The sequence below is a fragment of the Homarus americanus genome, unplaced genomic scaffold (genome assembly GCF_018991925.1).
Source record: "Homarus americanus isolate GMGI-L3 unplaced genomic scaffold, GMGI_Hamer_2.0 scaffold25483, whole genome shotgun sequence".
NCBI lineage: Eukaryota > Metazoa > Arthropoda > Malacostraca > Decapoda > Nephropidae > Homarus > Homarus americanus.
In genome coordinates this window covers 1,856,052-1,873,828 of record NW_024726235.1, presented here as the reverse complement: position 1 = coordinate 1,873,828, position 17,777 = coordinate 1,856,052, and the positions used below count along the sequence as shown (strand labels likewise).

The 17,777-nt window shown below is 40.2% G+C and overlaps 1 protein-coding gene across 1 annotated transcript in view; it reads left to right on the top strand.

Moving 5' to 3' along the window:
- The window catches only part of LOC121865415 (mitochondrial basic amino acids transporter-like), a 29,766-nt gene extending 12,346 nt beyond the window's left edge, over nt 1-17,420 (top strand). The window contains exons 2-7 of the mRNA XM_042364798.1: nt 2,779-2,822; nt 11,445-11,528; nt 11,761-11,879; nt 14,659-14,920; nt 15,220-15,387; nt 15,778-17,420. Coding sequence (XP_042220732.1) covers nt 2,779-2,822; nt 11,445-11,528; nt 11,761-11,879; nt 14,659-14,920; nt 15,220-15,387; nt 15,778-16,332 — 1,232 coding nt within the window. The 3' untranslated portion in view covers nt 16,333-17,420. The remainder of the gene's footprint in view (nt 1-2,778; nt 2,823-11,444; nt 11,529-11,760; nt 11,880-14,658; nt 14,921-15,219; nt 15,388-15,777) is intronic.
- Nucleotides 17,421-17,777: the final 357 nt, after the last annotated feature.

Here is a 17,777-nt window from a genome sequence, read left to right as displayed (position 1 = left end):
CATTGTTTTCACTCTTGAGCCAGTATTTGTCAGCAAAATAATTGAAAATATTTTAAATCAAAGAACGACCCTCAGTAGTACGGGTACAGCAGTGCATTCATATATAATCATGACTCGGTACATGAGAGCAAACATTCTTTGTATGTCGTTGCAATACGTCTTTTTATTTTTAGTCAACTACAGTAAAATTATTTCCGTCTTTCCTACATCACTGCTTTGGTTTCAATGGTGTTTGCTTAAGTTTTAGCTGTCACCTGTACCTTTTTTGTTTATCTAAGCTAAGCCATTAGTCTCGTGTCGAGTCTCGCTCTTCGCTACAGTTTCTGACAATTTTAGTTTCTCAATCATTCTCATCGTATATTAACACATTAGCAGAACCATTGATGTGATTAACATTTGTCTTCCTAAATAACTGTACCCCAATATTGTTTTATATAAAACTTATCTTGGTGAACGTGAGGAAAAATCTGCGAAACGTATTACAGAGGATTAGCATATTAGCATATACTAGTAGCATTTTTCTTAGGTCAATACATAACCATAGTTGGTAGACATTGCAGGATGAGGTGTGGTTGTAGATCTTGAGTCCATCTTACCTCTGTACAGGGGTACTATGAAGGAACTTATTTTTAATTGGTTATCTCACAGCAATGTTGATGTTGCTCCCCGTCAGCATCTGTCTTACTGCCTAGTATCAGTCTTTAACTTGTCTATCATGCTTTATTGGTCTTATATGGAAGGGAGAGGTTATCCCTGTGGTGTGGTGAACAAACCAACAGGGTGGTGAGGAATCTTGTGCAGCATAATCCCCTTCCCGCCACCACTCCTCACCCAGACCTGCCTCTCCCTGTTACCATCACTCTTATCGCAGCTACTATCCCAACTTTCCCTCGTGCCCTCTCACCCAGATACCGTCGCTGTAATCTTTCCTGTTGTGGTCCCTGTCCTTCCCTTCCCTGACATCCCGTCCTTTTTACATTTGTAACCACCCTGTCTCTCATACTGACGTTACTACCACTCCTGTCCGGGACTTAGAAACCTTCCATATCAGGATAGGTTAAAGAAACTTAACTTGCATTCCCTAGAAAGACGAAGAGTGCGGGGAGATATGATAGAAGTATTTAAGTGGGTGAAAGGAATCAATAAAGGGGATATAGATAAAGTTCTTATAATATCCGAGCAGGATAGGACTCTGAGCAACGGATTCAAGTTGGATAAGTTTAGGTTTAGGAGGGAGATAGGAAGAAACTGGTTCACAAATAGGGTGGTGGACGAGTGGAACAAGCTTAGCAACTTTGTAGTAAGTGCGGGAACTCTGGAAAGTTTCAAAAGGAGGCTACATAGAGAGTGGTAGTAACTCTCGACAGGAGCTGCCATGCACAGGCCAACCGGCCTATTGCAGACTCCTTATTTTCTTATGTTTCTTATATTGGGGTTTCTTGTTCAAGTATAATTATGTAAGTTACGTTACCTTATGGACGGTTGTCATCTTTTTAAGTCTATGGTTGGTAAATGTTTGAGGGAAAACGCAACTAACTATTACTATATATATACACACACACCGAAGTGCAATTAACAAACGCCTAATCAAACCCGTAAATGGTCATCCCTCACGGAAGTTAAACCCTTACCCAGACGTATACGAAAATCTCCTTAATGTGAAGAACACTACCCATGGTTAATCTGAAAAAAACTTTATAATTGGTTGTTGTCGAAGAAGGGATGAAAAAGAAAGTTATCAAAAGTGCATGATTTAAGTGATATACACAAAGCCTAGCTGCCGGGTACTTAGGGAGTGTATGGGTCAAGGAGCATCTTAGGAAGGACAAACTGAACACTACCATCACTTCCATACTTAGTAAGTCTTACATAAGGTTTGCACACACATCTTGACTGTGGAGGACCTATAACAAACCCACAGACCAGTGGAATAGTCTGACCATACGACGAAAATAACTTAAATAAGAACGTTCTTCTTGAAAACAACTAACATCTAGCAAATTTAGTATAGTCTTACACGCATAAGGAAACACCCAATAAGCCACCACAATAAAGCCAAGGTAAATTTTAACTTACAAGGCCACGTTAATACGAAACAATCCCGGAGAAGCCTGGCAGTTCATGAAATGCAGCCATACAGTCGTGAGCTAGAATGTATTAACTCCTCCAAGAGTTCACCTCTCCACGCCTGACCTTCCTAGTTTACATTACGTAACGGCCTCTTAACTGTAAATGAAGCAAGGGAAACGGCGGGGTAAGAGATAAAACACGCTTCTTATTTAACTCCAGAAAAAGAAATGTATTCAGTCCTTACAAAAGAGATTATACGAGTAAATTAGTAGGAAAACACTGCGAGATTCCGATGGGAGAAGGCCATGATATCAAATTGAACAGTTGTCTCGCAGCTAGCAGCACCGATCTGGTGATACCAAAACTATTTCTCTCTCTCTCTGCACACTTACATAACCACTGGGGAGTTAATTGGTATCGTGGGGAGCCTCAGCCTGAGATGAATACTAATTCCAGGACGTCCTTGTATTTTAACCCTGAGTTTAAGTCTGGCGTGTTTTTGTCGCTCTAGCATGATGTTACCTGTGGTTCTCTGGCCAATCTCCAGCACCCATGCATTATGTAGAGATAGTTGATGTCTATAGGAAATGTGTAACATTATGCATATTGCAGTACTGTAGTGTACTGCACTTCTCTGTGTGCATCAGTGTGTGCGCGCACGCGCGTGCTCAGTAACACTCACAATTAACAAGCTTTTATTTCATGCAGGTTGTGCGGGCGTCTCCGTGGGTCACCCCTTCGACACAGTGAAGGTAAGCAAGATACCCAACCTATTATACAGTACTTAGCTTGCACTAACACCCTCTTCCCGTCTGGACAAGTTATAATATTTTATCAATTACAAGTTATCTCCTCATTTGCTAAGAGCCATCCCTCAGGCTCCCAGCTATTGCTAACTGAACCTGACTCACGTTATTCTTTTATTCCACGGACTATCCTTGTTATTGAAAAGTAATTAAAATTTCATGAGTCAACTGTCTAACTGAGCTATTAATGAATAAGTGCATTACTACCCAAAGAGGATGAATATGGTAGTGCAAAGAGTAGGTAACTCACTCTAATCAGCAGAGTACTCATGTCTACTGTTTGGCTGCCTGGCAGTAAGTCAGCTAAACACATAAACACAGTTAAGTTTATCTTGCATAAAATCAACAGGAAATTGACAACAAGCTTACGTAAAAACTTATATAAAAAGTAAACGTCAGACGAAATGCAGTGCTGATTGGAACGAGTTGCCTGCTGCCCCTCTGAACAAGAGCGAAAGTTGGAGCCTTAATGAAACTCAGGATATCTTGTCTCGAAGACTTTGTGTTCTTTATATAAACATCAGGTAATGTTTACCACAGAAATTACTTGTAATTGTAAAATTATTTGATGGGGAATATTTATCGTAACAGGCCAGCGAGTTCTTGTAAGAGTACTCTTCTATATGGGGAAGATATCAGTGTTCTCTTCTCATGGGGAGACGAATTCCGAATATGCTTTATATGCTGTATATAGATAAGCAAAACATCGTTGTGCCTTTGTCACATGTTGCTCAAGGTAAATCAAATCTACTAGAGGATCATTACTTTGGCTACAAAAGGCTTGAAACCCACTATTAAGACATATAATTAACAGGAAACATATCCCTACATATACCCTGATATATTCACGACCTAAGATTATAAGGTAACTCACATTAATTTGTTACATCCAACTAACATGGCTGCCACTGTACAGTACGTGGCCAGTGATGTTCCAGCTACCTTTCGGAGGCCACCACGAACCACACCCAAATCCTAAGGTACACCTAGTTATGACAGGTCTACCTGCTGCTAAACTTGTATGCCGATTATTTACTTCCTTTGTAAAGAACACAGATAATATGTACTTAAGAACTATTTTCAATATAAGCGAGTGATAGCCACTACCCACTCGTCTTTAGAATTTAAGTAATCAATAGAAACCCAAAACTTAAACCTTTACAGCGCATCTGTTTTGTATTTTCATGAATTTTACATACAAAACGTCAATTAAACACTAATTATAACTGTGCCAAAATGGAACCCGTGTTTGCCTTCATGTGTGTTGGTCAATTACTTGGGCGAGTTGTCGTCCTCGGCACCACCAGCTGGGTGAGAGTATACAGTGCAGTACAGCACCTCTTCCCGGGGAAAGTTGGATGAGTGGAGCCAAGTCCCAAACAGTTTTGTACCCCCTTGTACCTACTGTACCTCTTAAAATGTACGCTACTTTACCCCTTAACGTACCCTAATTTACCCCTTCATGTACCTTATTTTACCCCTTCATGTTCCCTACTTTACCCTTTAATGTACCCCTTAACGTACCCTACTTTTTTAATGTACCCTACTTTACCCCTTAACGTACCCTACTTTGCCCCTTAACGTACCCTACTTTACTCTTTAATGTACCCCTTAACGTACCCTACTTTTTTAATGTACCCTACTTTACCCCTTAACGTACCCTACTTTGCCCCTTAACGTACCCTACTTTACTCTTTAATGTACCCCTTAACGTACCCTACTTTACTCTTTAATGTACCCCTTAACGTACCCTACTTTGCCCCTTAACGTACCTACTTTTTTAATGTACCCTACTTTACCTCTTAACGTACCCTACTTTATCCCTTCATGTACCCTACTTTACTCTTTAATGTACCCCTTAACGTACCCTACTTTACCTGTTAATATACCCTACTTTAATGTACCCCTTAATGGACCCTACTTTATCCCTTAACGTACCCTGCCTTACCCTTTAATATACCCTACCTTACCGTTTTATGTTCCTTGCTTAACCCTTCATGTTCCTTATTTTGCCCCTTAATGTACCCTGTACTTCCTCAACCAACCAAAGGTCACTTCTACGTGCAGCGTCAGCGTGCGTAGCTCCTGTAACCTCTCCCTCCCTCACCTCCACACAGCCAGACCCCACACCTCACACACACACACCCTCACCTACCTCACCTCACACACACCCTCACATACCTCACCTCACTCACACCCTCACCTTCCTCACCCCATACACACACCCAGTTACCAACCACCTGTCTCCTCATACAAACACATTTATAAGTTTCTTCCTGTTTTTAAATTTTTGTTGTTGTGATCTTTCCTAAGGTTATTTTGTCAATGATAATAATAATGATAACACCGGTAATGATAATGACATTAATAATGATATTAACAGTAATACCGGTAATGATGTTAATAAAAGTGATAATACGTTGCCATTTTGATTTTTTTAAACATTCAATAAATAAGTCATGTTGATAATTATGGCTTCACATTCAATACACATTGGACGTGTTATTATCTTTTATTATAATTATTAATGTACAAGAACTGCGGTTATGTTGCAGACAGTAAATTCCAAGCAGCTACGCGGTTCACTACACGTGAAGCAAGTGCAGCGTACTTAATATTGGAAGAACAAATACTGTCAATGAATACAGCCTTAACAACATCAACCTAGAGAAGTCGACTTGTGAAAGAGACCTAGGAGTACTTGTAAGCCCGGACCTACGGCCTAGAAAACAGTGCGTTAATGTTCGAAATAAGGCAAACAGAGTATTGGGTTTTATATCTAGAAGTGTAAGTAATAAGAGTGCAGAGGTCTTATTGCAACTATATCTTGCGCTAGTCAGGCCGCATCTCGATTATGCGGTTCAGTTCTGGTGCCCTTATTATAGAATGGATATCAATTCACTAGAGTCGGTGCAGCGAAGAATGACGAAAATGATTCCGGAACTGAGAAACCTTCCATATCAGGATAGGTTAAAGAAACTAAACTTGCATTTCCTAGAAAGACGAAGACTGCGGGGAGATATGATAGAATTATTTAAGTGGGTGAAAGGAATCAATAAAGGGGATATAGATAAATTTCTTATAATATCCGAGCAGGATAGGACTCGTAGCAACGGATTTAAGTTGGATAAGTTTAGGTTTAGGAGGGAGATAGGAAGGAACTGGTTCACAAATAGGGTGGTGGACGAGTGGAACAAGCTTAGCAACTTTGTAGTGAGTGCTGGAACGCTGGAAAGTTTCAAAAGGAGGCTGGATAGATCCATGGATGATAGTGAGTGGTAGTAACTCTCGACAGGAGCTGCCATGCACAGGCCAGCCGGCCTATTGCAGACTCCTTATTTTCTTATGTTCTAAGTTGATGAGCCGACAGATTATCTCTCTCGGTGACTACAGTATGACGTTGGCAGGTCTACTAGTGTCGACGAGTTTACTAAAAAAAAGATTCTTTGCTATTTTGTTTTTAACTTTCTTGAAATCGTTGTATGGGGAAGCTATCAGGGATCTTCATACAGTTAATGGTGAGGTTTGGTTGTCGTGTCTTGGCGGGAGTTGAGCTCCGAAACAGTTTTATTGGCATGAAACTCTCAGGGAGAAGGAAGGAAAGGCTTTAATGTTTTTCACAACAACTTCGGGGATTGCAAAGTAAAGGGGTAAATGTTTCTACTATAAATACAACCTAGATACTTGGTCCCCCAACACAGCCCCTGAGGTTGACTATCACACACGATCTGAGTTGTGGGGGCCACCTTTTTTTATCTTGTGAGCAATGGCGCCGTTAGTTTCTTTGATCCTTGTAGTAGAGTTATTTGTCGATAGACTTTCCAATTCCTCCAAGGAGAGATCTTGTTCTCTTTGTAAGTAAAACGGAGAGTCAGGAGGCGATTACGTCACAGCCAACCTCCCTCGCTTCCCCCGCGACCCAGTATACCTGAGGACATCACCCAATGCGATACCCCTTTCCTTTTACCAATCTCATTTGGGTCATTATGGATTATTTACACCACCAAATCTATACATAAGCATGTATGTATTATGGTGACTTTGACAGTAATACATAATTCAGCACAACTAAGACCAGATGTTGGGTCAAGTTGGTAACCTTCCGTGGCGGTGTAGGGTGTGTTGCAGCGTTTTCGGGTGTTACTTGTTCGGGTGATATTGTACTGATCTTCTACAATTCCAAATTAATCTATAAGGTTAAAAGTAAACACTTGTTGTAAAGAAAAGAACGCTAGTCGAGTGAATGATGTTTTTCCTAATGAACTTTAATGTGGTTCTCAAACTCAGGCTGTGATTGGCTCAGACCAGCTAGGTGGGTGGAGTTAAGAGTCACACCACAATTTTCAACCAATCAGGGGAGCAGGCTGCCCGTGGCTTAGTCGTGGAGTATACCCTCTTACGTAGTATAAGCTTAGCTTGGCAAGGATCCAGGAGCTTCTAAACTTGAACTGATCCAGGTGCCACAACGTCAAAATGAATTGCACAAGAGATCTGCCACAAGGTTACTGCAATATTAATAATAATTATAACTCCCACAAAAAAATTTCAAGCGAATAGTCTATTTTCTTCTATTAATCCAGAGACATTAAAGTGAAAAGGGATAAGAACAAGTTTGCAAAGTCTTCACTGTGTAAGACAAAAAGAGAGAGGTTGAGCAGTGCGCACTCTCCTTGTTATGGAGACCTTACTCAGTGTTTATTACTGCCAGCTTGCAACATGCAGGGAGGCCCAGCGGATGTTTCACCTTTCAAGGTTTAGTTCAGATACTCATGGTATCGTGCATTACAATGATTGTCTGGATTTCACGGGTGTAAATTCCATCGCGAATTTTAACTGTCATCTTTCACAGGTTTTCATATTTGAGATTTAATGATTTTTTTCTTTAATTGGTTTGTAGAGGGGAAAACTGAGCCTTATGTTGTATTTATTAAGATATTTACTAAACCTACGGTAGATGTTTATCGTAACATCTTCCTTATATAATGTATATTACATAACAGTCCGTATCACCGCGCCTAAATGCAATGGGTAGAATGCGTTGGTTGTAAATAAAATACCTGTGGAGAGTGAGCTTATTGAATTTAGGTAAAAATTTACCACCCAAACACATCAATGTAAAATATCTTACAAGTATTGACTTTATCCGTTTTTCACATGCTGATTTGTTTGCAGCGGGTTGAAAGGATGCGGTAAGTGACATAATTACAGCTTACTGGACACGATATCTTATTATGCCACAAGAAAATGCTAGACGCCTGTAGTCAGCTAGATGACAATACGTAGGTCTAGCCTGACGAAAGAATATAATAGTAGCTTCTGGTTGACTGATGGAACAGGTAAAATGATACACTATTTAAAAAAAAAGTATTGTACTATAATTTTAGATACATGCGCACACATTAAGTAAAAGGTGATCTTGGCGCTTTGGAAAGTAATTCAGTTTCTATCAACTAGTAGTACTCTATATATATATATATATATATATATAAGGTAAAATACAATGGGATGTGTTATTAATGTACAGTACCTTAGCAGTGTGTTGACAGTTCAGCTTCCTTAAATGTTAATGTTTGAGAGGAAATGTTTATATACTCTCAGTACCAGTCAAATACGTGTTTGGGAGAACTGTTTTCCAGGGCGTGACAGTACGCGTGTACTGTATTGACAGGTGCTCCGAGCGTCAATAGATGATTGCAGCAGTTTTGTTTTGTTTTCTTGAAAATTAATCTTCTCGGTTTATTGTTGCCAGCGTGGCAAAATAATCGGACATCTCACTTTATTCAAGTGAAGACCACCCTCAGTTTGTTTACAATATTCACTCAGAGATTTTTGGAAACTGATTTAATTATCTGTTATGAGTCGCACGAAACTCGGGTGATTTATCTAAAGTGAGATATTTGTACAATGGAAGTTTTCTATCATTATCATAATATGGCTACCACAAAAGATCGTCACACATCCACACATCTTGCCATCATTACAAGTACATTTCGTATCTCAGATTGATGCCAAAATTGGTCGCCCTCACTGACTGCAAGAGACGAATTTCTTTTCCCAGAGATTTTTTTCTCTTGGGTCGGATGTGAGAGGGGTTTTCCAGTGTCGCTACCGAACTTGGCAGGTTTTCTTCGGTACTCCGGTATTAAATAAACACTGGATCCATGAAAATAGAGATAAAGATTAAGATAAGGCGACACACGCCTGACGCTTTCCTCCAGTGTTATGTGGAAAAGGTTAATGGTGAATTTTCGTGATATCCCACTTTTTCAACCCAGAATATTTTAGGTAACGCATTACAAGAATCAGTCACCATTGACTTGAGGTTACTATGCTAGAGGTACAGTACCATATCCCTTTACCTGAAAGTCACCCTTGGCCGGTTTAATTTGCCAGCCAACCAGTCCGGCTCAGACGGTCAGCCCGAAGTGCGCAGTAGACACAGGTCCGGGTGTTTAAAAAAATAAAAATAAATAAATAAATAAATATATATATATATATATATATATATATATATATATATATATATATATATATATATATATATATATATATATATATATATATATATATATATATATATGAAAGCCTCAAGAATGTCGAAGAGCTCCCTGCTGTTCATACTGATTTCACTGCATTTCTTCTATGCTATAAGTTGTTTTGTACTCCCAAGAGAGTTGCGGAGGCGAGTCCGTATAGTGGGTGATGAAAAGTGATTTAGTAAAGGCGTGTTGCTTGAAAAAGATCAATAAATGACAGAGAGGGAGAGAGAAAAGAGCCTGCTACTTCAGTAAATTTCGAGAACCGGCATCAAAGTTGGGCGAAGATCAGGTATACGAAAATCTTTGAAAACTGGTGAGGCCAAGATGATCAAACTAGCCCACTCGTTGATGTGAATACTGAACAGTAGCAAATCATGTATCCTTCAACCTCCCCGAGAACTTTTCTGGGTTAAGAAAAAAAAAAAAAAACTTTGTTCTACCTTTTATCAGTGTCCTAAGTCTCCAGCTATGACGTCCTGTAAGAATCCCGTCCAGCTGGTTTTTCACCTTGACTCACTTGGCTTCTGAGAAATCAGAGAATATATATATATATAAATAAATAAATAAATATATATATATATATATATATATATATATATATATATATATATATATATATATATATATATATATATATATATATATATATATATATATATATATATATATATATATATATATATATATGCACTTGACGTAAACATTAGGAGCTCTTCGAGTATATTTATACATGATGGTGATGTATTTTCACAACAACCAGAACATACAAACTTAATTATCAGACACCACTTCCAAAACAATTATTCTTGATCTCTTTCTTCACCACCCAGGTCGCCATCCCCCTGCAGGCTTACTAAACTCTACAGAAACTTAAATTTTTCTTGGTTGTGGCCTCAGAGTTAATACCTGTACACAGCAGGTAAACACGAAACTTGTAACATTTATCCCTACAAAAGAAACTCACTAACCATTCCTGAAAAACACTAATTTATAATAGCTATTTGATTTCTCTTCACTACCACTCAAGCTCAGTATTCTTTGGCATGCTATTTCGATGCCACCCTTTATCTTGCTGTATGATTGTGTTAGGACAGTATCTTCTGAACTTGTTCCAAAGGCTTGTATGAGTCTCCATATGTTTCTTGTATTTGTCAATCCCTTTCATCCTCTCGGCTGCTCACTGCTCACCTTTTTTACAAAATTATCATCCGTTCTCAAACACCGTTCTTCTTTCTTCCCTACAAATTTAATCTAAGATTGTGTGCCATCTCAGTGACGTGGCTTTCACTTCCAGTCTCCCAGTTTAAGTCTAACGATTTGAAGCTTACTTTTCTTATTCTGATATTTTTTTTTCGGTCAAAGTTCACTTGAAAGTTAATCAAACATGCTACTCATATAGGCATACCGAAGGGCGACGGGGAAGGGCGACGGGAAGGGCGAAGGGCAGTCGGGGCTAATAAATTATTCAAAATAAACCAATTTTAACCATAAAAGAAAAAATAGTAATGATAACAAAATAAATAAAAATAATAGCATCACTATCAGCATCAACAAAAATAAAAATATAACAGAAAAATATTAATTATCTTGTATTTCGACAATACCTTTGTATGTTTAGTTCAAAATTCGCCCCCCCTTCTTGGGTGCAGATATTATCCGCACCCACTGCTTCTCACTCCCGCGCTTCTTGTATCAGTAGTTTAAACATTATACATACTAACATAGTTCACCGACTCCTTTCTTTCAGTGCACCATTCCTTCATTCGTCACTCACACACCATGACAGCTCACATTTCTATGCATAAGTAAACTTGAACAACTTAGACATAGTGCATATATACAGTTCATCTGTCTTGTGGGAATAAATAACCCTTACTTTGCAAGGTGAACTAATAGGAAGCAAAGGCGGCTTCGTCACTGTGTGTAATTGTTCTGTAAACATTCTTTGCTGTTCGTATATATTTCCATCAGTCAAATTCACCTCCTCTACCCTGTTTGTGAGTCTCACGAATTTTGTTTCCTCCCTCAGGTCCGCCTCCAGACACAAGACTTCCACAACCCACAGTACAGGGGGACGTGGCATTGCCTCAGCGACACCATTAAAAAGGAATCGGTGAGTCTCCCAAGGCGTGGCTGGTCCTTCCCAAGGGCAGGGTCCTCTGTGTGTATTGGTGATAATGAGAAAAATATGTCCATAGCTGCGTGCATCTTTCACAACCTCCTATGCCACCAGCATCACTGACTCAACCACTGTCCATCATTCATGACTTGCCTCTACCCATCATTACACCCCCCCCCCCTCCCTATGAATTTTCATGATGTTAACCAATGGTTCTTGTTGTCAGGTACGTGGGCTGTATAAGGGTATGTCTTCACCAATGGCAGGAGTATCCATCGTCAACGCCATTGTCTTCGGGGTTCACGGCAACATGACCAAGCACATGAAGGATCCAGACTCACTCAGGTGGGCTCAATTTGTGGGTATCTGTACGGGTATGCCAAATCTTTTTTTAGTTATCTATTATTTTATAATGGCTCATTGTGTTATAAAAGGCACATTCAACTTATTTCTTACATCCATAAAAACAAAAACAGTCTATTCACAGTTTCTGAGACACTTTTTGTTGCACGTACAGTAAGTCCTCGCTTAACGTCGGGGTTACGTTCCTAAAAACGCAACGTTATATGAAACAACATTAAGCAGATACATTTTCCCCATAAGAAATAGATAAAATACAGGGGTTACGTTCCTGAGCCTCCCTTGCCCCCATGAAATACATTATATGTACAGAAATCTTTGCCATTTCTATAGAAAATGGTGCATACATATACAACTACTAAGCTTGTACAGTATTGGTACTCACCAATTGGCAGAGGCGGTAGAGCGAGTGTTGTGGGTAGTAAAGCGGAGGAGGCGGATGGCGGGAGAGGAGGAGTATGGCGGGAGCATAGGAGGAGGGTGGTGAGTCACTGAGACTCTGCGGTTGCCTCCTGTTCTGGCTGGGGTTCCTCCGCCGCTGTTTGCTCCTCCTCCATTGTTGTTAGCTCCTCCTCGTTTGTAAATTGTTGAAAGATGTTGCTTCTGCTGAACTGCGGCGAAAAAATGAATCCAGCATTGACTGCTTGGTGCTACTCTTCTTTTTATCCTTGTAGATATCAGTGTAACAGAATAGACTGTCATCAATGCTGCGTTGAATCTTTGACCTATGTTCTCTGTTTGGGTCGTCATCAATAAGGATTTGCATACCTTGCTGGATGTTGAATGCTTCTGCCTTTCTCTTGGCAGTTAGCGTTCATTGTGCAATTTCTTCATCGTCGTCGTTGTCTTCAACGGGACTGTGTTCTGTTAGCAGTTGCAGATCTTCATTAGTTAGCTCTTCTGTATGAGTTGCCAGGACTTCCTTAATATCCTCTGATTCCAGCTCATCAAAGCCTGCCTGTCTAGCCAAGCTGAGAACATCCTATTCACTGCTGGGGCTAAGTCTGTGAATCCCGTAAAACTGTTGACGCACTCGGGCCACAATTTATGCCACACACCATTCGGAAAACTTTCTGAAACCTCTTCCCAAGCCTTGCCAATGTTGTCAATTGCATGAAGAATGTTGAAGCCGTGCCAATATTCTCGGATTGTTGGTTGATTTTCTCCATCTGTAGCCTTGAGCAGCTGGTTCAAAGGACGGCGTAATTAATACGCCTTGAATGCGGCGATGACGCCTTGGTCCATAGGCTGCATCAGTGCTGTCGTGTTGGGAGGCAGGAATACAACTTTTACACTGTCATGCAAGACGTCGAGATTGGAAGGATAAGCTGGAGCACTGTCAAGGATCAGAAGAATTTTGAAGTCAAGGTTATCCTTGGCACAGTATTCCTTCATTGCAGGGACGGCATACACGTTTAAGCACTGGCTAAATATGGCGCCGGTTATCCATGCCTTCGTATTTGCCTTGTAGATCACAGGAAGGTGATCCTTAGAGTAACCTTTCAGGGCCCGTGGGTTGGCAGCGCGGGAAATCAACATCAGCTTCAGCCTGAAGTCGCCGGCAGCATTCGCGCCAAGCAGCAGCATCAAGCAGTTTTTTGCCGCTTTAAAACCTGGCGCTCTTTCTCCTCCTTGGAGACATAGGTCCTTTCAGGTATTCTCTTCCAAAAGAGACCAGTCTCATCCACATTGAAGATTTGCTTCGATGAGTAGCCCCCTTCCTGGATAATCTGTTTGAATTTGGGCGGGAATATTTCGGCACCAACCGTATCTAAACTATCAGCTTCACCAGTCATCTTTAGGTTGTGGAAGTTATAACGACGCTTAAATAGTTGAAACCAGCCTCGGCTGGCCGTAAAGGTCTCTTCCTTCGATCCTTCACCCTGTGTTTCCTTCATGGTGTCAAACAAGCATCTAGCCTTATGCTGGATAACCAAAGGCTCACAGGTGCATTGCGTTGATTCTGGTCCTCCATTCACATAGCCAGCATCTTTTCCACTTTTTCTATCACAGTGCTTCTAGTATGAGTTGTCTTAGTTGCACTCAGAGTAGTGCCGCTTCCAGCACTAACCTTAATCTTGTCAGTGTTGGTCAAGATAGTACACACCGTTGTGGGGGTTAGACCTAGCACAGCAGTTATGTACACAGCACGTTCCCCTTTTTCAAAACGGGTTAATACATCCATTTTCGTAGCAAGAGTAGTGGTCTTATGTTGCTTCTTCACAACACTAGCATCAGTAGCACTTGATGGTTGCTTGGAAGCTATTTCCAATGGCCAGAGTACAGTTTTTAGAGCAAAAGCACTTAAGCACACATGAATGATGTGAAGTCGTAACTTAGACTGGCTTGGCATCGCTTGGGGACGCTGTGATGTTCAGCGAGTGAGAGGTAGCAGTCAAGCCGAGAAAGCGTAGCGCGGCCAGAAGAGAGGGCGATGCGCCATAAAAAGTAGTCCGTGACGATGCAAAACAAAATTGTACTGAGTCATTGGGACGTTAATCAAATTTTAGGTATCTAAAGATTATCGACATACTGTAGTACAGAACCAACGTTAAACGGGCCGACGTTATACAAGGACTTACTGTATGTACCTGTGTGTTAAGTTAATTTGTTATAGTATTCAGTTTAGACCTCAGGTTTCATTACTGTACAAATTTATAGGCCAGTTGAAATTATTGACATCACTATATTGACATCACTAAAGGTACTGATTAAGGAGTTTGAGTCTCGCCACTAGGAATTACAGTCATCGTCTCTCTTACAGGTCACAGGTCCTGTGCGGGGCCACGGCAGGCTTCTTCCAGGCGTTCGTGTCGTCTCCAATGGAGCTGGTTAAAACACGCGTCCAGTTGCAGACAGAGGCTTCCGGTGCAGCCATCAAGAGCCTGTCTACCGCTGCGTCTTCCCACAACACCATCACCAACTGTGCCAGCTACAGCAGCCCCTTAGACTGCTTGAAGAAGATTTGCACCACAGAAGGCTGGCGAGGGGTCTTCAGAGGACAACTCATCACTGTCGTCAGAGATGTTAGTCCTTTGTAGAAATCTTTGTTATTCACATTTACTCTCCATCCACAATTAATTATAATGTGGAATTATTTAGGTTCACTGTCACTACTGCAGAGAATAATCTTACACTTGAACACTGTACTGTACTTGGAACAGGATAATTAAATGACAAATTATAATCATATATACAATAAATAATAGGCTTCTCAATTGAAAGTCATCTCGGTTGTAAGTGCCATCGCATTATTATTAAGATAATCTGAAACAATTAATAATATCTTGAGGGGCGAGTATTGATACTAACATTATGGTGGTAGGTGCCAGGATTTGCCTCGTACTTCTTCACCTACGAGTACCTCAGCCGCTCGTTGGCTAGCAGTGATGGCTCCGTGTCACCCCTCGCTGTACTGTTTGCTGGAGGCCTTGCTGGCGCTGCCTCTTGGGTCTTCACCTACCCTATTGACTTCATCAAATCCAGAATTCAGGTAAGATAATCGAGTTTTGCTGGTAGTGTATTGTGTTTGCATTCTGGGGGTGCCACTCTTTCTTGTCTTCCTGTTGACATGCATGGTGTCTGGACTTATCACTGATTCAGGTTTGCAGAGAACCTACTGTTTCACATCTTATTATATCTAACCTTTTACCTTCCATTAACTTTTGAATAAAGTGAAACATTTAAAAATTACATCCTGAATAGGGGGAAACAGACAACCATATAATAAATATGCTGTGTGCACTCTATATTAAGGTTAAAAAAACATTCTTATTCCATAAAAGGAAATAGAAGAATTAATTGGTCATCAATATTACTAACATATTAAAACATTAAGACATTTAAAGATGACTTGCCCAAGAAATTAAATTGTGTGTTACAGGCTGATGGGATCAATGGCATGGCCAAGTACAAGGGCATCATGCACTGTGCCAAGACCAGCATTGCCTCGGAGGGGTTCGGTGCCTTGTTCCGAGGCCTCAACTCCGCCCTTATCCGTGCATTCCCGACCAACGCCGCCACATTTGCTGTTGTTACTTGGACTCTTAAGATGTGTAGAGCTCAGGAGGAACATGACGATATTGGACATTCCTGGAGAGAAATCCTGGCTGGAGGTGAGGGTCTGATCAAGGCAGCAGGGATACCCGCGTCTTTAGAGCTCACGCTACAACACCAAAGGAAGTGGCGAGAGGTTATATCCTTCTTGCCACAAGTCATGGCAGCTTCTAAAATGAACGCAAACTCCGAGGAGGAGAAGAAGGAAGAAGCGAATCAAATACAAAGAAGGTGTAGATGTGGAGAGAAGATCACCCCCTACTCCATTATGGGAAGAATACCTGACTTATGGACGAGAAGATGTGACGATATCCTCTACTGCACACGACCCTCTCTCTGGGCGCTTACTAAACACCAACATAACCTTAGTATAGTGTTATAGTTACTTTACTAATTCTGATCCCATAAGCGATACTGTTGAAAACGGGGGAGATATTTCAATTGTTTTCCGAGTTTGATATTGTGAAAAACTATTCATGTAAACTGATGTTGTACGAGGCAACATTATTATTGTCAATATACAGTAATGAAATATCTCAACAAGAGTTGCAACACTGTCGGTTGTGAGGGTGAATCTAATGACAAAACGCTGCTGTCTTTGGACGGGGCAAATATATATATAAATATAAATATAAATATATATATATATATATATATATATATATATATATATATATATATATATATATATATATATATATATATATATATATATATATATATATATATATATATGTGTGTGTGTGAAAATGACAAATATATAACTCTCTTATAGAGGGTTTTAACCTTTAAGTTATATACAAGTGTAGCATGAACAAGAATTACCTGTAACACCTCTCTTCAGTAGTTGCTGAAGAGTTTGTCCTTATATACCCAAGTTTGCTTAAGCAAAAAATATTTAGTCATGAAAACTGCGAGTGTTGCACTCAATTGGCTTTGTCTAAAATGTTACAGTTAACTTGTAGAATGAAAACATTCCTGTGTGAGAGTTAGTGGACCACATTCGTGTCTAAGTTATGATGTCATGTGTGTGTGAGTGTGTGTGGTGTTACCAGCCCGTGCTGGCAATTTTTTCTTTCTCGTTTTCACGTTATTCTTTTAGTCTCATTGAAAATTCATATACAATATGTAAAACATGGGGATTGTGGGTACCCCATACCTCATTAGTCATTGGTAATTGGCTCACCTTTTTTACACTTAAAAGTAGTCTTTAGGTTTAGAATTATTTATTGAAAGTGCAGAGGGGTGGTATATTTGGTCAACTCTCATGCAAGTGCCAGGATGGCTGCCTCTTGTTCCTGAAATTGCACTGTCTTGGGTTTTTGGTGGCCATGCCACTTCACTGGCCACCACACACACCCTGGTAAGTTAATATCTCATCCAATTGTATTCTCTTCTGTATTTTACCCTCCTATCTGTTCATGCTATGATATAGTATGCTTTTTGTGCCAATAAAATGGTCAGCAAGTAGTGAATTCTTCCATTAAGTTTTCCCACTGAACATGACCCCTTTCATCTTTCATTCTATGTCCGGTATTTATTATACAAATTAAGGAGCACCTAGACAATATTGTGTAAATTAGCAAGGGGTGTGGGGGAAATCAAATCATGTAAATACAATTACAGGAAATTTACATTACCACTGCATGTTGCTTGATTTAAGAAATTTACTTTAAAATAATGAGAAGTTATCAGTTAACTTTTGTTGAACATGAAATCATGGAGAGGGTAAGATGCTGACACCAGCACCACGGGGAGGAATATCTCAGCTCATACAGTGACCCACGCGTGTAGGTAATATGGACCTCAATGTTACGGAGATTTAAC